The 24,357-nt window shown below is 46.6% G+C and overlaps 1 protein-coding gene across 1 annotated transcript in view; it reads right to left on the reverse strand.

Moving 5' to 3' along the window:
* Nucleotides 1-23,005, reverse strand: part of MDFIC2 (MyoD family inhibitor domain containing 2) — a 151,207-nt gene extending 128,202 nt beyond the window's left edge. Inside the window, exons 1-4 of the mRNA XM_060238798.1 lie at nt 22,944-23,005; nt 22,626-22,857; nt 20,866-20,976; nt 13,968-14,058 (exon numbers count right to left, since the gene is read on the reverse strand). Coding sequence (XP_060094781.1) covers nt 13,968-14,058; nt 20,866-20,976; nt 22,626-22,857; nt 22,944-23,005 — 496 coding nt within the window. The remainder of the gene's footprint in view (nt 1-13,967; nt 14,059-20,865; nt 20,977-22,625; nt 22,858-22,943) is intronic.
* Between the last annotated feature and the right edge of the window lie 1,352 nt (nt 23,006-24,357).

Consider the following 24,357-nt stretch of genomic DNA (forward strand, 5'->3'; position numbering starts at 1 on the left):
AGGTCTACAGGCTCCAGGGACACCTATATCAGAGTAGCTACAGGATCTACGTTTCCCAGGATCCCTTCTATCCCTTTGATTGGGTAGGCAGCAGTTTTTGAGGGAAAACTTGCCTAGTGGAAACTAGAGGAGTGGGACCTGGAAGGAGGAAAATAAAAGGCCCAAGTAGAGAGGGAGTGTTGTTCACTCTGGAACGGCTGAGCTGGAGAAAGGGCTGCAGCGGGAGGGTTCCCCCATCCAGAGTGCTGACTCAGTTGGAATTAGAGGAAAGGGACATATAGTTAGTCACATCAGGGCTTTTCTTTTGCTTTGTACCAGCTTTACTGTTTTTCCATGTTCACTATTGCACTAAAAGTTACAACCCACTTTTTTGTTTTTGAGCACTTACAACCTTTCAGGTTCTCCCTGTCACTTTGCCAAAGGTGGTTAAGTTACTCCTGACTTGTCCTCACTATGGGAAATATAAGGTAACTGCTTCACAGATCACTTACCCACTCTTAGTGATGGAGCAGTAGAGAATTAAAGAAATGGATTTCTGTTGTTCATCAGTATCCCCAAACAGGGAAAAGGCTATCCTCACAACAACACTGAAATCAGCTATTGAGTTTGTCCTTCACTCTTCTTCCAATCCAAGTATTTATCCAATGGTTAACCATTGGTTAAATGTTTCAGAAATTTCACTTGACCCAGAATTCAATAGCAAGACAGCTAGCTGGAATGGAATGCAAGCATAATATCATTTCAGTGCTGGAAGATCTTCATCAGTGATGGATGTTGGCTTCCAATTCAATTTGCTAGCTTTGACCTAAAAAGGTAAAAAGGTAAAGGTAGTCCCCTGTGCAAGTACCAGTCGTTTCCAACTCTGGGGTGACGTTGCTTTCACAACGTTTTCACAGCAGACTTTTCTTACGGACTGGTTTGCCATTGCCTTCCCCAGTCATCTACACTTTCCCCCCAGCAAGCTGGGTACTCATTTTACCGACCTCGGAAGGATGGAAGGCTGAGTCGACCTGGAGCCAGCTACCTGAACCCAGCTTCCGCCAGAATCAAATTCAGGTCGTGAGCAGAGCTTAGGACTGCAGTATTGCAGCTTTACCACTCTGCGTCTACACAGCTTTAAATGGTTTGACAGCAAGATTTAAAAGGCCACCTGACCCCATTTAGTCCTGCCCAATGCACTTGATTTTCACCTCCTTCTTGTCTACCCCTTTCTGAGGTGACAGAAATGGTCATGAGACAGGCTATTTTCAGTGGTTCTCCTGCTCCCAGTTTTGCAATACACTTCCCTTCCCTTGGTCATTTTTCAGCATTTAAATTGTTTATAATTTCACTTGGTTTTTAATTGATATATGAATATTTTTGTCCCTCCACTTGTCACTTTCTTCTTGTGTCTTGATGGTAATCAATGGGTGCTGTTTTGATGTATCAAGCCCTGTAGCTCTATGCACTTAATACTTTTGTTAAATCATTTCCAAAAGGAGAAATATTAAATTTATGAGCACTTCACATGCTGAAGGACACTTTCTTCAATGGCTTATCTACATTAGAGTAATATACTGTGCCATCTGCTCCTGTTTTCAGCATTCAAATCCTCGTCCTCTAGGGACTTAAATGGCAGTGCCAGCTGTCAGAAAGGTGGCATGTTCTTGTGGTCTATGGGCCATGGGCTGCCTGACAGGGAGCCACAAGGCTCCCTTCTTCCCTGATTAAAGCATACAGAGACTTCAGATAAGTGGTGTTATTCAGAGAGCTTGCTTTAGAAGAATTAAGATGAAATAAGCCCAGCCATTTCTTACAGACACAAATATCCCACAATATGGCAAACCACATTGGTGAGATTTCAGGTTACTTAATAAAATTACAGAAGTGATCTCATGAGGAACAATCAATTCAGAGCATAATTGTTAACCAATACTCTTATGAGTTAGCATAGTATTGACTAAGAAACATATATGTCCCATGTTGATTAAATAAGACAATGCAAACACAGAGAGACCTATCTTTCCTATCGATAGCTTTGACTTTCTAGGAAATGTTTGTTTCTCAACCAGCTGTTTCACTATGTATAGCTAGAACAATCATGTTCCTGGAAGCCATACTGGAGCTGGAATCAAATATCATATATCCTCTTCCAATCTGCCTCTCCATCTTAAAACAAATTTGATTGTAGCAGTCAATAGGTTCTCGTTCACAAAAGCATATGTGACCATAAATCTTAACAGCCACAAAACTCTTGTTTCTACTGCCACAGATTATATAGCCTCTCCTCAAGAGCAGCCCTTGTAATCTTGACAGAAACTTGTAGCGATCTGTAGACATTTCAACATGCAAAATTAGATGTCTCTGGCGTTAGGCAGACTGAGGCCAACCAAGTCAAGAGGCTGCATATATGTAAGGTGCCATCAAATTGTAGCCGATTTATGACAACCCCATAGGGTTCTCAAGGCAAGGGATAATCAGAGGTGGTTTGTCATTGGCTGCCTCTGCATAGCAACCCTGGACTTCCTTAGTGGTCTTCCATCCAAGAACTAACCAGGGCTCACCCTGCTTAGCTTCTAAGGTGCGGTGAGATCAAGCTAGCCTGGACTATCTAGAGCAGGGCAAGAGGTCACATAGACCTCTGATATGAATCTTCCCAGAGAGGACGTATTTCAGGAGTCAATATTATGTTATGTTTTCTTGTGAAATTTCATATAAGTAGTTCTCGAGGACAAACACACTTTCTTGCACTGTATTTTTTGCATATTTCCTTGCCTACTGTTATTGTTATTGGTTTATGAGTACACACATGCTTTTGGGGCATGTCTGATATAAATGGCTGGTGTCAAGTGGCTTCTTAAACTAGTTGTTATGACTTCATAATCTCTCATAATCCCTGTTACCTAACTGCTTGTCTCATGGACTACAAATTAGTCCACAAACCTAGTTTGAAATTATTGTGACAAGGAATAAGGCCCATTGGGAAGAAAAATACAATGGGCTCTTGAAAGAGGCTCTGGGCGAGTGCCCTCCCACCCTTGCTTTCTTCCCACCCACCCAAGTGATTCACTCCCCTCCCCCATCTCAAGGGAAGCTGGTCTCTGCCATTTGGAAAGCAGTTGTAATTCTGTGTCATGAGCCCTGATGAGGGGGAGCTGGAAGAGTTGCCAGCCAGTTCCTCAGCTGAACAACCAGCAGCTGGCCCATCAATCATTCTCCCAACATCCCAGGCACCAGTGTCAGCTGCTGACAATCAATCTCCTCCAAGCTCTTCCCCCTCCCATCTCAAGAGTTCAAAGCAGGCTCTGGAAAGAACTTTCAGAGCGAAGACATGAGGCATGCAGATGCTTCAGATCTCTCAGCCCTGAGTTCTAGCAGAGTCACTGCCACCCAGGGAGCAGGCTGATTGAGGCTCCCATATACAGTATGTCACAGAAGTGAGTACACCCCCTCACATTTTGTAAATATTTAAGTATATCTTTTCATGTGACAACACTGAAGAAATGACACTTGACTACAATGTAAAGTAGTGAGTCTACAGCTTGTATAACAGTGTAAATGTGCTGTCCCCTCAAAATCACGCAACACAAAGCCATTAATGTCTAAACTGCTGGCAACAAAAGTGAGTACATTCCTAAGTGATAATGTCCAAATGGGGCTCAAAGTGACAATATTTTGCACGGCCACCATTATTTTCCAGCACTGCTTTAACCCTCTTGGGCATAAAGTTCACCAGAGCTTCACAGGTTGCCACTAGAGTCCTATTCCACTTCTCCATGATGACGTCACATAGCTGGTGGATGTTAGAGACGTAGCTGGTGGATGTTAGAGACCTTGCACACCTCCACCTTCCATTTTAGGATGCTCACAGATGCTCAATAGGGTTTAGGTCTGGAGACATGCTTGGCCAGTTCATCACCTTTACCCTCAGCTTCTTTAGCAAGGCAGTGGTCATTTTGGAGGTGTGTTTGGGGTTGTTATCATGTTGGAATACCGCCCTGCAGCCCAGTCTCTGAAGGGAGGGGTTCATGTTCTGCTTCAGTATGTCACAGTACATGTTGGCATTCATGATTCCCTCAATGAAATGTAGCTCCCCAGTGCTGGCAGCACTCATGAAGCCCCAGACCATGACATTCCCACCACCATGCTTGACTGTAGGCAAGACATACTTGTCTTTGTACTCCTCACCTGGTTGATGCCACACACGCTTGACACCATCTGAACCAAATAAGTTTATCTTGGTCTCATCAGACCACAGGGCATGGTTCCAGACATCTATGTCCTTAGTTTGCTTGTCTGCAGCAAACCGTTTGCGGGCTTTCTTGTTCATCATCTTTAGAAGAGGCTTCCTTCTGGGACGACAGCCCTGCGGACCAATTTGATGCAGCATGCGGCATATGGTCTGAGCACTGACAGGCTGACCCCCCCCCCACCCCTTCAACCTCTGTAGCAATGCTGGCAGCACACATACGTGGGAACAGGCAAATTTATAGGCGAAGGGGGCCGAGACGTAGTGGTGCTCGGCCACCTTCCACCCTGTGTCCCATCCCGATGGTGACAGGTAGTGTGGCCAGACGAATGTACTCGCCTCTGTCACTGGTGTTATTTAATGCCAGGTCCATTAATAACAAGACCATGATCCTTCGGGATTTCCTGCTGGAGCAGGATGCGGACCTGGCTTGCGTGACCGAGACCTGGGTGCGGGATGGGGAGACTGTGGCTCTCTCCCAGATGGCCCCCCCAGGATACTCGGTCTTTCACCAGTCCCAGACTAGAGGGCGGCGGGGAGGAGTGGTATTGCTCATACGAGAGGCTTACTCCTTCAGGGCTCTCCCAGCGTGGAATGTGCCGGCCTGATGTGGGACGTTGGGGAGGGGTTGGCGATCTGGCTGGTGTACCGACCGCCTAACGCACCGGCTAGCGCCTTACCATCCCTGATGGAGGCGGCGGCGGGCTGGGCGTTGGAGTACCCTAGGCTATTGGTCTTGGGTGACTTCAACGTCCATGCCGACGACGCGGCTTCCAGTCAGGCGTTGGACCTAGTGTCATCCATGGCGACACTGGGACTCTCCCAGGTTGTTACAATGCCCACTCATCAGGCGGGACACATGTTAGACCTGGTCTTCGTGGCGGGAGTTTTAGTGGACGATATTGCTACTATAGCAGTGCCATGGTTGGATCACTATGCCCTCAAGGCTCGTGTGGATGTGTCACCCCAAGCCTGTTTAGGCAGAGAGCGTATTTTAGCTCGCCCGCGGAGCCCGATGGACCCGGAACGGTTCCTAATGGCTCTACGGGATTCCTGGCCCACTGGCGACTCCCTGGATGACCTGGTAGAGTCCTGGAATGATGGACTCTCTAGGGCCATTGAGGAGGTCGCACCTAGGCGCCCTCTGCGTCCCCGTTCGAAGCCTTCACCTTGGTTTAACCAGGGGCTGCGGCAACAAAAACGTGGACTCAAACGACTAGAGAGACAATGGTGGCGTACTCGAGACGAAGCAATTCGAACATCCTATAGAGAGAGTTTGAAATTCGATGAGATGGCAATCAAAGCTGCAAAGAAAACATACTTTGCGACTAAGATTGCGTCCGCAACTTTGCGCCCGGCACAATTGTTTGATATAATTCAGAATCTTACGACACTGCCTCAAGGCAGACCAAATTCTATTGAATTGGGGATTGGCTGTGAGGCTTTTGCGAAATTTTTTGTGGACAAGATCGCGTCACTTCGCCCCGACCCCCCGGCCATATTTGAGGCAGCTAGTGAAACCGAGGCTCCGGGCCTGTCTTCGGATTGTGTTCTGGATGGCTTCGGTCCTCTCAGCCTGGAGGAAGTTGACAGGATTCTCTTATCTGCACGCCCAACAACTTGTAATTTGGACCCTTGCCCCTCCTGGCTTATTAAATCTTGCCAGAGGGAGCTTAGATATCCTGTACAGGATATCATAAATAGATCCCTGATGGAAGGGCATTTTCCAATGCCGCTCAAAGAGGCAGTGGTCCGCCCCCTCTTGAAAAAACCAACCTTAGACCCGGCCCAATTGGCGCATTACCGGCCGGTCTCAAACTTGCCCTTTTGGGGCAAGCTTATTGAGAGGGCAGTGGCGATGCAGTTACAGACTTTCCTGGAGGATGCTTCCGTCCTCGACCCACTCCAGTCCGGCTTTCGCCCGGGTCATGGGATGGAGACGGTGTTGGTCCCCCTGGTGGATGACCTTCAACAGCATCTAGATCGGGGCGGCTCGGCGGTGCTGATGTTGTTGGACCTGTCGGCTGCGTTCGACACGGTCGACCATCGGTTACTGACCTGCCGCCTCGCCGATGCGGGGATTCAGGGGTTGGCTTTACAGTGGCTTTCCTCGAAGGTTGGGGACAAAGGGTCATGATGGGGGTGAGCTATCCCGAAGGCGCACGCTTGATTGCGGAGTGCCTCAGGGGGCGGTTCTCTCCCCGATGATATTTAACATCTATATGCGTCCCCTTGCCCAGATTGCCCGAAGGTATGGGCTGGGTTGCCACCAGTATGCTGATGACACCCAGCTCTATCTACTTATGGACGGCCGACCGGTCTCTGCCCCAGAAAATCTAGACCGGGCATTACAGGAAGTGGCTGGGTGGCTCAAACTGAGCGGGCTGAAGCTAAATCCGGCGAAGACAGAGGTCCTTTGCTTGGGTCATCGGGGTCCAGGGAGGGAAATCCCCCTACCAGTTTTTGAGGGTGCGCCGCTGATAGCGGCGGACAAGGTCAAAAGCCTGGGGGTACTATTGGAGTCCTCCTTAACGATGGAGGCTCAGATAGCAGCCACTGCCAAGTCTGCATTTTTTCATCTTAGGCGGGCAAGGCAGTTGGCCCCCTTCCTGGAGCGCGAAGATCTAGCAACAGTGATCCATGCCATGGTCACCTCGAGGTTGGACTACTGCAATGCTCTCTACATGGGGCTGCCTTTGTGCCGAACTCGAAAGCTGCAGCTAGTGCAGAATGCCACGGCCCAGCTGCTGTTAGGACTCCCAAGAAGGGAGCACATCCGGCCAGGGCTCCGGGATCTGCACTGGCTGCCAATAGCTTACCGAGTCCGGTACAAGGTGCTGGTTATTACCTTTAAAGCCCTATATGGCCTAGGACCTGCCTACCTGAAGGACCGTCTCTCCCCACATGTTTCCCAGAGAGTACTGAGATCGGGAACTCAAAATCTCCTAGTTATCCCCGGGCCAAAAGAAGCCCGCTTAAAATCTACAAGGGACCAGGCCTTTTCTGTTACGGCCCCCTCCTGGTGGAACCAGCTGCCGGAAGAGGTGAGGGCCCTGCTGGACCTCGCCCAGTTCCGCAGGGCCTGTAAGAAAACCCTCTTCCGGCTGGCCTATGAGGACTAGCTGGTACAAGAAACTGAGTGTAGTTACACTAGATGTCTGCTGTCCCTAATGTTTTAAATGGTTTAAATGTCTTAAAATTTTAAATGTATTAATTATTCTAACTGTTTTTATGCTTAAATTCTATTTATGTCAAATTCTTATGTTGTGAGCCACCCTGAGCCACTTGTTGGGAAGGGCGGGATATAAATCATTAAATAAATAAATAAATAAATATGTCTGTTTCCCAAAGCCAACTTCTGGATATGACACTGAGCACGGGCACTCAACTTCTTTGGTCGACCATGGCGAAGCCTGTTCTGAGTGGAATCTGTCCTGTTAAACTGCTGTATGGTCTTGGTCACCGTGCTACAGCTCAGTTTCAGGGTCTTGGCAATCTTCTTATAGCCTAGGCCATCTTTATGTAGAGCAACAATTCGTTTTTTCAGATCCTCAGAGAGTTCATTGCCATGAGGTGCCATGTGGAACTTCCAGTGACCAGTATGAGGGAGTGAGAGCGATAACCTGCTCCCCCTTCACACCTGATACCTTGTACCACTAACGAGTCACATGACACCAGGGAGAGAAAATGGCTACTCGGGCCCCATTTGGACATTATCACTTAGGGGTGTACTCACTTTTGTTGCCAGCAGTTTAGACATTAATGGCTGTGTGTTGCGTAATTTTGAGGGGCTAGCACATTTACACTGTTATACAACTCACTACTGTTATAAGACTCACTACTTTACATTGTATCCAAGTGTCATTTCTTCAGTGTTGTCACGTGGAAAGATATACTTAAATATTTACAAAATGTGAGGGGGTGTATTAACTTCTTTGACATACTGTAACTCCCACCCAGGACCTGTTAACCTTGTGGAAGCAACAAGTCTATTCTCTGGCTTGCATCCAAGCTCCTTCCTGATTCCTGATCCTGACCTGCTTGAATTCCTTGGCACTCTGATCCTTTGGCTTTTGGACACTGACTTCTGATTCCGGTTTGCAATTTTACTTTGGTGACTTGGCTCCTGCTTGACTTCTTGGACTGGCTTTGGACTCCCGCCTGCCTGCGCCCTGAGAATGTGACATTCTGAGTCATCTCCAACCCTCACATGGAGATTGGCAACAGTGGCTCTCCAGCAGGAAATGGCTGTTATGGAGGGTGGGGTCTATGGCATTTTACCTGTCTGAGGTCCCACTCCTTCTCAAATCCTACCCTCTCCAGGCTCCACCCCTCAAATCTCCAGGAATTTCCTAACCTGGAGTTGGCAACTGCTAAGTTACGCTGTCTTTTAAAAGGGGACTGCTGCTGAACAGGAGTACGAAGTCAGGCCTAGTTAAGTTAAGACTGTCAGGTGGCATCAAGTCACCCAGAGAGTGCTGACAGGCCTAAGGTAGCCAACCTCCAGGTGGATCCTGACGATCTCCTGGGATCACAACTGAACTCCAGACAACAGAGCTCTCTCCCCCTGGAAAAAATAACTGCTTTGGAGGGTGGACTCTATGGCATTATATTCAGCTGAGGGCAACATTAGTTGCCTTGCAACAGCCCCTGGCTAGCAGCTTCCCCAGTGGGGAGGAGGGAGGGAGAGAATGACAGGAGAGAGGCAGCCACCATTGCCTCTGAGGAAACGTTTTGTGAGGCTACAGTAGAGTGGCAGCTCTATCTGAGGCAGGTTGATTGAGAGGACAGAAAGAAGAGTCAGAGATGTGTCTTTCTCTAAGGTAAGACTATTTTGGCAGTTTGTTCAGTGTTACTGGACCTGCAGTAGGCAGAGGATTGGGAAGTTAGCCAATGGGAACCAAAGGTGATGACTGACACATGATGGGACAATTATTTGTTGAGTGCACAGAATGCACCCATAAGCCAATGGGAGAGCTCCATTTAGCCACCACCTTAGGGGAAATATATATATATCTCATAAACAAGAGGGAAAATAATAAAGAACAATAATGGCCAAGGCCCTGCTTTATTTATTATTTATTTATTTATTTGTTCGATTTATATCCCGCCCTGCCCCACCAAGGCGGGCTCAGGGCGGCTTACAATACAAAAAGCTAACAAAGATCAGTTTAAAATACATTGATAATTATACAATAAAATACATTAAAATACATAAAACTCACATCAATATGCACTATGCTACCTTTTCCTTAAATCAGTTCTTCAAGTATTCCAGTGTTCGATATTCTGATGTTCAAGTTTAAATATTCAGGCATCCCGGTATCAATTAATTGTATGCCAACTGGAAGAGGGCTGTTTTACAGGCCCTGCGGAACTGTTCAAGGTTCCGCAGGGCCCTCACCTCCTCCGGAAGCTGGTTCCACCAACAGGGGGCTGTAATCGAAAAGGCTCTGTCTCTGGTTGCTTTCAGACGGGCCTCCTTTGGCCCAGGGATTATAAGGAGATTCTGAGACCCCGATCTCAGCACTCTCTGGGGAACATGTGGGGAGAGACGGTCCCTAAGGTAGGTAGGTCCCAGGCCATAAAGGGCTTTAAAGGTCATAACCAGCACCTTGTACCGAAATCGGTAAGTTATCAGCAGCCAATGCAGTCTCCGGGGCCCCGGCTGAATGTGCTGCCGTCTAGGGAGCCCTAACAACAGCCGGGCAGCGGCATTTTGCACTAGCTGCAACTTCGGGGTTCGGCACAGGGGCAGCCCCATGTAGAGGGCATTGCAGTAGTCCAACCTCGAGGTGACCGTTGCATGGATCACTGTTGCCAGATCGCCGTTCTCCAGGAAAGGGGCCAGCTGCCTTGCCCGCCTAAGATGAAAAAATGCGGACTTGGCAGTGGCTGCTATCTGGGCCTCCATAGTTAGAGTAGGCTCCAATAGCACCCCCAGGCTCCTAACCCTGTGCGCCACTGTCAGAGGCACACCATCGAGGGCCGGTAAGGGAATCTCCCTCCCTGGACCATGGCGACCCAAGCAAAGAATCTCTGTCTTTGCTGGGTTTAGTTTCAGCCCGCTCAGCCTGAGCCATCTAGACACGGCTTGCAATGCCAGGTCCAGGTTTTCTGGGACACGGGCAGGCCGGCCGTCCATAAGCAGATAGAGCTGGGTGTCATCAGCGTACTGGTGGCAACCCAGCCCATATCTCCGAGCAATCTGGGCAAGAGGGCGCATGTAGATCTTAAACAACATCGGGGAAAGAACTGCTCCCTGAGGGACCCCGCAATCAAGCGGGTACCTCTGAGACAGTTCACTCCCAATCGCCACTCTTTGTCCCCAACCCTTGAGGAAAGAGGCAAGCCATTGTAAAGCCAACCCCTGAATCCCCACGTCGGCAGATGCAAGTCATAGACAGAGATCAAACACTTCACAGTTCCTCACAGATCCCAGCAGAACAGTTTTCTGTTGCTATCACATGCCAACTTCCACAATACCTTGACCTTTGTTTGCTGGCTCTGCCTGAAGAACACTCAGACCTCTAAGTCCTCTCACTTAGAATTGTCCCTCAAAACAGTTGTAATGTGGTAACAAAAATCATCGGGACTATGCTTATCTTTAGCTGGATCATGTCCTACATCTGTGGCTCCAATCTCATTTTTGAAGTGGCTGACATTGCAGGAATCAAATACCATATCCCTCTTCCAAAAGACTATGGATAAATAACGTCAGTGTTCAGATCAGTATTTCCTCTGCAAATTAAGCAGGTCATGACCTTTATAGTCAACAGACACTTAATGGATACATTATAAAGATCACAACCTAAATTGTGTACACAGCAATTGTGCCAGCAGTACATAAGGTATTATATTGTAAAATGCTTTGGAAGCTCTGAGTACTGCTGGCACTATATAAAGAGAAATTCCACCCCATATTTCTTTGGCGTATTTCTTCCACATTGTGTGGTTCATGGTGTTTTTTTTTCTTTTAGAAGGCACAAATAATCAATAAAAAACCATGAATAAAAATAGCTTTCCTTTAAAATTGGATGCTAAAAGAACATACTGCTTTCTTTCTCAGCAGTGAAGATCAGGTTCTGCTGTGCAACTTGCTCTTTTGCTAAGAGACCTGAAAACCAGTATTTTTAACTGCAGAAAAGCATATATAAGAAAGAATGTTGCTTCCTTCTTCAGCCAGTGCTCCAAATCTAGGACAATTTTGACAAATCTGGGCAATTTATAGTCCGTACAGAAGCCACAATTATATTTACATGCAACACTAAAACACCACTTAAACATCATCTTCACGTCAGGTTCTTCTACTTCACCCTAAAACAATTATCACATGTTGTGACATCACCATATTGTGTATTTCCACAACCAGTGATGTTACACAGGGGCAGAGAAACTCATATGATGTCACCACCAGACAGGACAATGTTCTAATCTGAGAAGCCACAAGCGTCTTCTATTTATCTGAGGGGGAAGAACTTCTAAAGCAAAGAGCCTGGTAACCAAAGGTTCTACTAATTAATACATTTCATTTTGTAAATTAAGCCATGCTAGAAACCAAGTGTCTTAGGCCATCTTCTTATTGATCAAATTTGTGGATCTTTTTCTTTCTGATATCAGGGGCACCCCTAAGTACAAGGGGTCACTACAATGACCAAAATAAGTTTAAAATAATGAGAAACACAAAGGGGCTATATGTTCACCAAGAAAGCTAGACTGAAAGTACAGCATACTCGAGGATAGAAGAGTTACATCGTCCTCCTCTATTTAATTCTTTGCTAGTTTGGCCTGGCCTCTCATTTCCACTTTCACATCATTTGCTTTCATCGCTTGACAGTATTCTGTGTCGAAGTCCAAGTATGGTCCAATTTGACTGTTTTCCTCTTTTTATTTTTGTATATGCTTTTCTGACTCCTTAAAAAAAAGATGCTAGAGGAGAGAGGCCATTCAATGTTTTCTTTTTTCACCCATTTTGCTGTTTGAAGGATGATATGGTTTGCTCCCCCCACCCAATATGTTGTCTATGACTTTAACCAATGAAACAGTTTCTTTATGTCTATTATTTGCAATGAACGTGCCATTGAAGCCAGTGGATTCAGAATATGACACTAGCCTTAACACCACTTAGGACTGCAATACTAATGTTGTTGATGTTATAGAATCACAGTTCACTGTTCAAAACACCTCTCTGACACACACACACACATGCATTATCTAATAAACAGCATAAAATTCAATCTCAAGCAGAGTTATGCCAATTCAATTTTATGAAGCCAATGCATTCAGAAGGCTTTAACTCAACTTAGGGTTGCTTCTGTTATCTACTTTACAAATTCCAAAGGGCAAATGCATTAATTTGTGGCAGAAAAACAAAAAGAAATCCTATTGCAAGTTTACTCTGGGATCAGATTTTATAGACAAAATCTATCATGAGTCTCATGCATCTAATGGTGCATATTTATTCCATAGTAAAAAACTGGTCTTGATGAAAGCCTAGTTTTGCTGTACATGACAAGGAGGCCATTGTTTTACCAGTTCTCCACTTCCTGCTGAAGACTTTCTCAAACCCCCCCCCCCCAAAAAAAAAAATCACGCTCTCAAGTGGGCTCATAGGAACAAAGTAAGGGCCAGGCCTCGGATTCAGCAAGAGCTCACAGGAGCCTCCCCCTCCTCCCCACCTACCTTGTCCATTGAATAGTAGGTGCAGCTGCATAACAATCTCTGGATTAGGAGAGCAGGCAGTCAGCCTGCCACCAGGAACTTTGCCATGCCCCCCAGGAGCCCTCATAAACCCCTGGAGAAGCCCACACCACCCTTTCTCCACTTCTTATGTGATTTTGGGCGGCGGGTGGCTTGCTGGCCTTTTGACTGTGTTGAAGGGGGGCAAGAGACCCCCAGGAGATCAAGGCCTGCTTAGGCTGACTGGATCTCTAGCCAGCCCAAGAAGGCCTCGCTTGCCTGGGGCTCTCCTTTCTTGGGCCAGATTGCCTTTGGTTGTTCAAAGACAACATATGGTAATGAGTTATGCTAATGAGTGCCACCACCTATTTTTCCACAAAACAACCCCTGATAAGAGCAAAGGGGGTCTGTGCAACAGGAGGAAGGAATCAGCAAAAGAAACTTCATACACCTTCCACAAGAAAAAAGTGTAGATAGGATCCAAGGCTCAATCTTATTCTCTGAGAATGCTGTTATTTTCATTATCCTCCATTAATTGAGATATGAGATCCTAGAGATGCTGAAGCATCAGTGATTTTCCGAGTCACAAAATAGCTCACAACTTTTTGCCTTGTCATATAAATGCATTTTCAAATGTTTGGTAAGCCAAATGGCACAACATTCATGCAATATCCCTCGGTTAAAAAAAAAAAGTTTACTCTCCATACAGATCGTTTTATTGAGTACACATCACCATTTTGCTGCGTCAATATCACTTTCCAATATCCATTTGTTCTTTAATCTTTTCAAAGATCCCTTTTTTTGCATAACTGGAAATGCCCAGTAGCTTGACTAGAGACTAGGCTCATTTTCTCTGAAGCACTTCATACTTCTTTTGGTTGTTATCATGCACAGAACTGGGCAACTGAAGAACTCTGGCTGCTCAACTCTACAGGCCAAGCTACTGAAGAGCTGCTGGTTCTTATAAGTGGAATGATGGGTCTTTATAGCTTTTAAGGTATATGATTAAATCCCAAGAAGGAGTAAATAATTATTCCCTGTGATAAACAGGGTGACTCACCTTCTTTCAACAATGCAGAAGAATTTTTCTGGTCATTTTCAAAGCTTGATGTGGTTCTAATTTTGACTTTGTCTGTCTCTTCTTCTGACATCTACGTGAAAGAAAGCGAGAGGCCTCTGTAAATTTCCAATCTAGAACAAAGTTTGAATGCAATGAGCAAATCTAAATAAAGTTTACTTTTGCATCATGTGGATGGATGGGACAGTTAAGTATGTGCTCAGTGCTATCCTAAACAGAGTTTATCTCTTTCTAAGACCCTTGACTTCAATGGATTTAGAGGGTTGTATCCTGGTTGAAGATGGCACTGTACATCTCTCCCATTGCAATCAGTGAAACTTAATGTTTAACATTAGCTGGATTATGCCCACTATTTATGTGTCTTTATATGTTGTGTCAAATGATGAACAATTCACCTTTTAAAAAAGATTACTTATACTGCAAAATCTCTAATGTTTAAATTAATACATCTTTCCTAGTGCTTTATTAATATTCTATGTATTCTTCAATGATGCTGCTATCAATTTTATCTTGCAAGGGATAAATCATTCTCAGTAAACGGTAGCACACAGATATGCTGTGCTTGGGCAAAACATGGTTCCAAATGTCAACAAAGCATGCTCTTACAGTGATAACAAATATAAACAAAGGGAAATCTATACACAAAGGCAAAGTATAACCAGTTTTTGTCTTTATTGCCCCTTTCTCTTCCCTCCCCCCAGTGAAAATCAGCAGCCCCCAAAGCATGCAAAATCACAGCACCTGGAAACATTATGTGTGCATTAGCTATTGGATTGCCCCTGCTGTAGGTTACCTTCTGGGATGGCTGGGAAAAACAAAAGTCCTGGGCTGTCCAGTCATCTTTTCACTGATTTGCCTCACTGTCAGAGTCCACTTTGCTCAAAGGCATCGCTATAAAAAGATGTACCTGTATATTCCAAGCCAAAGAGATGCGGATAGTGAGATCCAGGAGTTGCTCTTCAGTCCCTCCTGCAGACTCCCAAGTTGTGTGTTGCCCAGCATTCCCTCACACTGATAAAACTGCAAGGATGAGCAAGGAAGGCACTCTCTTTCCTCTGCTCTTTAGTGCCAGGTTTGACTTGCTGCCAGGTTCAGCCAATTTACTACTAAAAGGACTGTTTTTAATATATATTGTTCCTGTTGTAATCGTTGCAAAGATTGGGCACTTGACAAGTCTGAAAAGTTAGTATCCTAGTGATTTAAAAAAGCCAGACTTTAGATCACTGTTTTCTCCTGAGGTTCTTCTGACGGGGATTCCATTGGGGGGGGGGGGGGAGAGACACATGAGGATCTCTGACAAATCAGAATGCTTGGTTTGAAGTGATTTTTAGCTGTAAGTAAATGGATATGCAATGATGTTTAGAAGGGCCATATTCAGAATAATTAAGACCCTGATCATATAAAGTGTGCCATATTACTCATTTGTTTATTTATATCCTGTTCTTCTCTCCAAAGGGAACTCAAAACTTCTTAAATCATTCTTCTCTCCATTTTATTCACATAACTCTGTGATGTAGGTTAGGCTGAGAGACAGTGCCTGTCCCAGGATTATTCAATGAACTTCCCTGGCAAAGTAGGGATTCAGGTCTTGGTTTCCCAGATTCCATGCCAACATTCAAACCACTACATAATGCTGGATTTCTTTCATATTTGGATTGAAACAAAGAAACCAGAAGTGGAGGTGGTTTGCATCTGGGGAGGTTCAATTTTCCCTTGAGCTCCTTACATACAAGGAGGCAGAGCTGCCTGATATTCAGTCAGGTGAGTAGCAGTGTTGGTCTGAAGCATCAGAACAAACTTTGAGTCCAGTGGCACCTTTAAGATCAACAAAGTTTTATTTAAAGTACAAGCTTTTGTGTGCAAGCAGACTTCTTTGTTTGTATCTGAACAAGTGTGTTTGCACATGAAAGCTTATGCTTTGAATAAAACTTTGTTAGTCTTAAAAGCAGGGATTTTTTGTAGAAAAAGCCCAGCCAGAACTCATTTGCACATTAGGCTACACCTCCTGATGCCAAACCAGCTGGAACTACGTTTTTATGCATTCCTGCTCAATAAAAGCCCTGCTTATAGGTAACACTGGACGCAAACTTTGTTCTGATGTTCAATCAGTCCATTGTTCTATTTAGCTCTGTAGGTTCTAAAATGCCCTCCAGCTAGGAATCCTTGCCATCTCTGATTCCTGAGATACGAATATTCCAGTGATTTAACTTAGCCTTATGTTCATGTAGAGATTTCCAAGTAGACTAGTTATTGAATTTTAGAGCTGAGCCAAATTTAGAGTAAAAAACTGCATGTTCAGTGAAAGAGATCATCTCAGATTTCACTATATTTGAAAGTGTTTCTCTTCCCAATTTGATTTTTAGGGTTTCAAGGAATTGTGTAATTCCTCAACCATTGGTCTACAGGAAAGGTCTGGGGTTTTAGAAACAAAGAACCTAAACAGTCTCTGCTCAGGAAACTCCCAGCCTCACTAAAATGAATCTTAGGCAGAGTTCCTTTTTATATTTTCTGTGAGTCTTTCTCCTGTTCATGTGTGTGTGTAGACAGACAGACAGACAGACACACATATAGTTGTTCCCCTACTGAAGCTTTCCCTTTTCTATAGCGGCTCCCACCTCATGAAATGGTTTCTCTGGAGATAAATACACAGCTGTGCTTACAAGATTTTTTTGGAATTGTAAGCTGTCTTGAGCCTGAAGTGAAAAGCAGGATATAAATATTTTAATTAATAAATAATGGGGGAAAATGTGCCTAATCTTTAACTGAGTGTGCAGCTTTCCCACAGAGGTTCTCTATGTTGAGTCAGATGAGCTCACAGATTTGCATGGGATCTTTTGCCTTCACTACTTCAGTATTTCCCTAACTTGTTTCTAAGGACTTGTTCAGGGACATCACAAGTATTTGGTCTGCAGTCTTAAAAACCAGTGTTTGTGGGGTTTTGCATACTTTCTTTAAGTGTTCAGTACTTGGCATTAAAAAAAAGAAAAGAAATGAATGCCTAACATTGTTTTACTAGAATACAAATTAAAATATTGTTTTATCTCTGTTATGTTAATACACGGCCAGCATATCTTACTATTGGGGACCCGAAACTGGTCAGGTTTTGGGGGTGAATCTATACAGCAGGATAGGTATACTGTCAGATGCACACCTGAGGAACCATGGGTCAGATCTTTTAAGGACTTCCATGTGTCCTCAGGGGGGTGAGGTCATATGACCTGTGACACAGGGGTCAGGTGGGCTATAATGCTAGGAATGTTCCCTCTAAGCTGTGGAGGCTTGTGAGCAAAAATTCTGCTTTGTGAGCTACTGGCATTAGAGTTGTGAGCTACAGGCATTAAATTTGTGAGCTACTGCATAAATTAGTTTGCTCTAGGGCCATTTTTCCTGAGCTGAGACAAAAATATGTGAGCTGGAGGCTAAAAAATGACCTAGCTCACCCTAATTCAGCTTAGAGGGAACACTGGTCCCAGGCTGGGACATGTGGTATGTGACCTCAGAAAAGGGGAGGCTCCTTGGTGATGTTTGGAAAGTAACAGGGGATAATGGGCTTAGCATAACTTAACAAACTTATCTAATGTGACAATATAGGGCTGAATTGTTATCTAAGGTGACACCCAACCTACACAATGGTGTTGGTCTCTGGGTCTGGCTTGGTCTTTGTCTTTGACTCATCTTGGCTACTGGCAGACCTCTGTGATGCACCCCCCGAAGCCCATCTTTTTTTCATGCGCACACAGCATGTACATGACAATATGATGTGATGTCACCAGTCACGTTACCATGCAGGGAGATGGGCGGCGCACATTGCCTCACAGATGGAAGGAAGAGACGGACACAAGGGTTTGGGTAACTAAGGGCCACTTTCTTTATTATTAAATTAACAACAAGGGCTATAAACATAACAGGCAGCACGGCAGGGCCAGGGGATTAAATACCCCTCCCCTGCCACATGACGGGCGAGCCACCCTGCCCCTAGATATAGCCAAAATGCATGTCTCATACCCAACCAGCCTAGCAAAGGTTATGCCCTGGAGTTCCAACCCCCATCCGCATGGATGAAGGGCAGATCAATCTATGAAAACCTGAGGCAGTCCGCTTCATCACTCAACTAGTCCACACGGCCCAGGAATGATTAGCTAGACCCCGTGCCCCAAAACTGGGGTGCTATTGGTGCTCACCGAGCTGCATAATGGAAGTTAGGCAAAAACCCCAGCCACCACGAGGCCAAGCCTCTGCTTAGGCAGCTGTGCCCACCAAATGCCTAGCACTTCCTGAAGCCCAAGTTTTAAGTCATCCAAAAAAGTGTTGTTTCCCTTATCGGAAAGATGGACACCATCAATCCTGTATAAATCCATGCAATCAGCATGGATCCCAGGATGAAGGAGAAAGTGCCCCCCCCCCATGTCTAAATTGGCTTTGCGGTGAGCTCACTCAATCGCCCGTGGATCCCATGCCCCACGCCATACCTGACATGGGATCATGGCTGACCACACAATCAAAACCTGAGGCCAACAACTCCTAATGATTCAAAAGTCATCCCTGGCCTGCAGCACAAGGGCCTTACCCTTGAGCAAGCCTTGATTGATTCCTCCCAAATGTATCACCACAACATGTGATGCCAAAACATGAACGTTTTCAAAAAACAAAGGCAACAGGCCTGACCAATGGAGACCACGCTGTCCACACCACTCTATGGTAGCCCATTTGCTGAGCCCCAGCTGTGACCCGACTGAAGTCCTCCTGGCCCGATGGGCAGCCCAGAACACGAAGTTGTGCCCGCATATGAGGATGCATTGTCTCTCCCCATGGACAACAGCACCTGAGAAAAGAAGAAAACAGTGAATAACCACATCCTCAATAACCTGATGCCAGTTACTGCAGCGCCAGAGGGTGGACATAGCCTTTATAGGCCGAGGAACAGCACCTACCAAGCTTCTGAATGGATGGTGGGGAGTACCCCAGAGCTGCCATAGAAGCTGCCGCTATGCGGAAAGAATGAGTGCCAAACTTAACCCCCGCCAGGTCAAGCCTGGTGAGAGCTTTGACAGTCAGAGACCAAAACTGATACTTCGTCAGGGGACTACCATTCCCATGCCGGAACAACAGACCAGCCCCAGAACCGCGGACAACCAGACACTACAGGACACAGTTCCCCCTCAGTACAGGCGCCCAAACTAATAGTGTTCCCCTACTGCAACTGGTCAGTCTTAGAATGATGCACTGTAATATATGCCACTCCATCAGCAATGTGAATCTCTTGGGCCAATAAAGCCCCTTCCAGAAACATCCCCTCCGGACTGAGCTACCAGCTCACTCACCCGGAGAGCCCCAAAAAATGCCACCAGGGAGGCAGCATGAAAGAGAAGTGTTTCGTACAAACGGGTGAAATCAGCTGCCTTGCATCCGACCTAACCCCGGCCTCTCTGGCCCACCCTTCAAGCATCTTACGAATGCGGAAGTCACTAGTTAGTTCCTGTAACCCCATGGCTTTACTGGCAAAAGCCAAAGCAGACAACCGACACCGAATGGATCGAACTGCTAGGCCCCTGCACTGCAATGATACACAATAGTGGAGTAAATGCTCCACTGGAAGAGGCCATTCCATGCTGTAACCTACGGTGCTCCTAAAATTCTCAAACTGGCTCACTGCCCTTGTGTATGATTTTCTAGTGCTAGGAGCAACAGTGATACTTATTGCTCTGCTGGCCTCGACCTGCCAATTGTCCAAATCTCCGGGGGCATCCTTGTAGGAAGAAGATCTGCATCCGGGGCAAGCTGACAAAACCTCTGCATCTGTTTGTGAGAGAGAGCATCAGCCACTCCATTATCCACCCCAGGCACATGCCTGGCAAAAAATAAAATATTCCGCCGCAGGCATTGCAGTGTGAAAGCCCAAACTAACCTCATAACCGTGGGTGATTTAGAAGTTAGGGAAATGGTGACATGCACCACAGCTAAATTGTCACACCAAAAGTGGACTGTGTGGTCCGCCAGCTCATTTTCCCATAACCAAACGGCCACCAAGATCGGGAAGAACTCTAAAAAGGTCAAGTCCCTGGTCCACCCGGCATCTACCCATTCCATAGGCCAGTCCTCCGCACACCAGAAAATAGACGCCAAACCCCAAGGACCCTGCAGCATTGGATTTAATTTGAAGCTCGGCTTCCAACCTCAAATCCCCCCTCCAAAAGGAGACACCATTAAATGAGGTCAAAAACTCTTGCCACAAGAAAAGGTCCTCCCGTATGCATCTGGAAATCCTAATTCTATGATGCGGCTGATGTAGACCAGCCATTGCATCACACAGCCTCCTCCAGAAAGGGTGACCAGGAGCGGCCACCTTACAAGCCAAGTTTAGGTGTCCCACTAACTGCTGCAGCTCCTTCAAGGTTGCCTTCCACTGCAACAAAAACTGGGCAACCATCCCCTGGAGCCTCAAAATTTTTCCCCCTGGGAGGCGAGAGGTTTGCTGCAAGGAATCTAGTTCAACACCTAGAAATGTCAATTGCTGGGTAGGGCCCTCTGTCTTCTCATGGGCTAGGGGGATGCCCAACTCCTCAGACTGCGTTGTAAAGGCTGCCAGTAAGCAGGTACACTGGCCAGAGCCCAAGGAGCTGGAAAACAAAAAGTCATCAAGGTAATGCTCCACATTGCTTAAACCAGCCCTACGGCACACACTCCATTCTAAAAAAGAGCTAAAGTGCTCAAACACCGCACAAGAAATGGAGCACCCCATGGGCAAGGCCCTATCCATGTAAAAATGTCCATCAAATTGGAAAACCAGCAATTCAAAATCCAAAGGATGAACAGGGAGAAGGCAAAAGGCAGACTTTATATTGCATTTTGCCAACTCAGCACCCACCTCACAGCGCCTTACCATGTGAACTGCTGCATCAAAAGATGTGTACCGCAAGGTACACAATACCTCGGGTATGGCATCGTTCACCGACTCCCCATGAGGGTAAGATAAGTGGTGGATCCCTGGGGTCTTTTTAGGCACAATGCCCAAAGGAGAGACCCTCAGAGAACTCACAGGAGGTGCAGGAAATGAACCAATCACCCTGCCCTCAGCCAATTTTTCCCTATTTTTTGTCAAACTATATGCTCCATACCTATAACTGACTTCAGGTTATTGGCCATAAACAGCCTTCTGGGTCCCTGACAAGGAATTCTGAAACCGAACTTAAATCCGTTGAACAAGTAAACTCTATCTTCAACCTTAGGATAATTACGAGCCAGGACTCAAGCACTGTCACCATTATTGGGCTGGGGCCCTTTTCCAAAAGGCTTATTTGTCCCACTAGAGCCCTGCCTGTGCAACCCCCTCCTGGGTTTACCGCAGGAACAATTCGTAAAGGAGTGAAACCCTCCGCACAGAGGGCACTCATGCCTAAATGGGCAGTTTTTCCTTCCACACACCTCCTGCGACCCAAACTCCCAGCAGAGCAAGTGGAGTTGAACTGCCTGCCCTGCATTACCGCGGGAACCAGAAGCAGCAGCTGTGCGCTGCACAACATGGCTGCTGTCTGACCTATCTCCAAGATTAGGTCTTGCTGGAGGCATAACCTGCAGCCACAACTGTGGCTGAATGTGATCCCATTGAAAGGATGGTTCAAGGTGGCCCTCATCCTGAATTCCTCATCGTACTGGAGCCAGGCAGGGCCACTAAAGCCAGTGTAACTCTTGCATATGATATCAAAATACTGGAAAAGGGAAGTGGCCCTCCATGGATGAGACCTGGAAATGTATCTGACTGCCCCCACAGCCCCTAGGGCCAAACTATATTAGTGTGTTGAATAGACTTGCCCCTATCAAACTGCACACCTTGCTGGGCATCCACATCAGGAACTTCCACCAGAAGAGGTGACACTCCATCCATCACAACAGGGCCAGACCTGCTCTCAAGAGAAGACAAACGGTTAAGAATCTCTTCTTGCAACTGTTTCCTATCAGCAGCCTTGACAGCTTTGGATGAAACGCCCTTCTTACCCCTGACCTCTGTGATATGGGGCTTGCCACTAGAACCCTCCAAAGCAGCCAACCTAGCTAATACAGACTGCTCAAAGGAGTCATCCTTGTCATCAGACAACATAAGCTGAGGCGCTGGGTGCTTATAAGAAACTGGCCGGCAAGGCTGGGATTTTGGTGCAGGGCTCTTACCCTTTGATTTTCCTTGCTCCTTCGGCATGGCTAGCAAACCCAATATCTAGCCTATAAAAAAGTGGGGAGGGGGAGCTCTAAGCAGAGACTAACAAAAAATGGCTGCCACCTTTCCTAGCAACAGGGAAGTAATAAGCAGAGAAAATGGCCGCCGCCTCCCCAGCAACAGGGGAGTAATAAGCAGGGAAAATGGCCACCGCCCTGCCCAGCAACAGTGCAGACCACCCCAACAATCAGTATGGGGGAATGAAGAGGGCCCCAACGCTAGACCCCATAAACAACAGGACAGCTGGCCCACAAAAAGAGAACATTGGTGGGGAGCGAGGAGCCAAAGAACCCAAGCTGCAGTGCCCATCTCCGACTGCAGACCCACCCCCGATATTCCCAGCTACAAAGGGGGAACAACCCCCAGGAAAAGGCAGAGAAAAAACGCTAGCTGCGCTAAAAAAACCCGCAGCCAGCAGCAAACCACCATGCCAAAAAGTGCTCCCGCTGCGTCCACACAGCTGAAAACCAGGTGATCACCATCCCTCGATGCTCAAAAGTGGCTGTGGCTGCTGCCACTGAGCTATGCCCCTTCCTCTGAAGCTCAGCCGAGGGATCGCTGCTGCTCGCTGCAGCACGAAAACCAACGCGCTGAAAGGTCCCATGCTGGGCAGCACAGGAGGAGCTCGTCCAAGCTCTATGCTCCCAGAGCATGAGGCGAAGACTGGGAGGCAGAAGCGGAGACAGCCGTTAAGGCGTGCCTGCTCTGCCCTCACCTCCCATAATGTCCTGCCCGCTCCTCCTCCTTACGAAGGGGCCAGGTGCAGCAGGGAGAAAGTGGTGGCACGGCAGCACTCTTGTGCACCGCCCATCGCTCTCTCCCACACGTTGCCCTGTATTGCCCTTCACTGCATTGCAAGGAAGCCTCTGAATAGTGCAGCGGCTGCTTTTGGCTTGAAAGTAGCTGGATGGCGCTAAAACACCGCACTCTTCGGAGGCTTCTAAGGAGTGCGGTGGTCGAGCGGTGCTAGGAAAAGGGCAAGAGGAGTAAGGGGACACCTGGTGGTGCCCTAGGCAGCCGCCTACCCCACCTACTCCCACGCACCGGCCCTGCTTGGCTAGCACAGTCTTTTGTGTGATGTTCCACTTAGAATGGCTGGCAGAATACATACGGAAATAAGCTTGATTGCTTTATGGAATGTCCAGGTTGCACATTGGGTATGTGGGGCTCCTGCTTCGCTCTCATAATGTCCAAACATGCAGGAAGATGCTCTCTGATGCCGTTAGCCCTGGTAATGGCTTCCATCAGGAGGGCTGAAAACCGCATAGCTGGACAGCTCATGGTGGCCGCACGATCTGTTGTTTTGCAGAGTCGAGGACTTGCACACGATAGCAGTTGGGAGTCCTTCTTACTGTGTTAGGGCCTGTCTGTGGGAACAATGCCTTGAGGACTGATGCCCAAATAGGCCTTGCAGGAAGCTGGCAATTTGGCTTATGCCCGAGTGTAGATATGTGAGAGAACTAGAATTCCAGGCATACTGGCAGCTAGACCAGAAAACACGATGTCCGTATAAAATAGAGAGGGGTCTTTGCTCACACCTGTCACAGTTCTATCAGAGCTGTCTCAACCCATCTACCTCATAAATTGCCTGTTGTGGTGAGAGGAAGGGAAGAATATTGTAAGCCACTTCAAGACTCCTTAGGGTAGAGAAAACCGGGTTATAAAAACCAGCCCTTCTTATGTGAAAAAATCTTAGTGAAAGCCAGCAGTGGTGGAGCCAGCTGTGGTTAGGAGTGGTAGACTCTAATCAGGAGAACAAAGTTTGATTCCCCACTCCTCCACATGCAGCCAGCTGGATGACCTTGGGTCAGTCACAGTTCTCTCAAAGCTCTCTCAGCTCCACCTACCTCATAGGGTGACTGTTATGGGGAGAGGAAGAGAAGGAGATTGTAAGCCCTTGTGAGACTCAGAGTGAAAGGTGGGGTATAAATTCAACTCTTCTTATTATGTTTTGTCAGAACCATGACTTATAGAAAAGCCTTGATTTAGAAGGAAAGAGAACAAATAAAATAGGTTATGGTTAAAACACAGCATTTTCTTCAAAAATGAAAGAAGTTGATTTCCAGTACATTATATATTGAGCTCAATCTTATCACCTTTTATTCACAAATGGAAAAAACTGAATGAAATTAGTGTATACTTCATTCAATGTGCCAAACTGAA

Source organism: Heteronotia binoei, chromosome 5, assembly GCF_032191835.1.
Source record: "Heteronotia binoei isolate CCM8104 ecotype False Entrance Well chromosome 5, APGP_CSIRO_Hbin_v1, whole genome shotgun sequence".
Taxonomy (NCBI): Eukaryota; Metazoa; Chordata; class Lepidosauria; order Squamata; family Gekkonidae; genus Heteronotia; species Heteronotia binoei.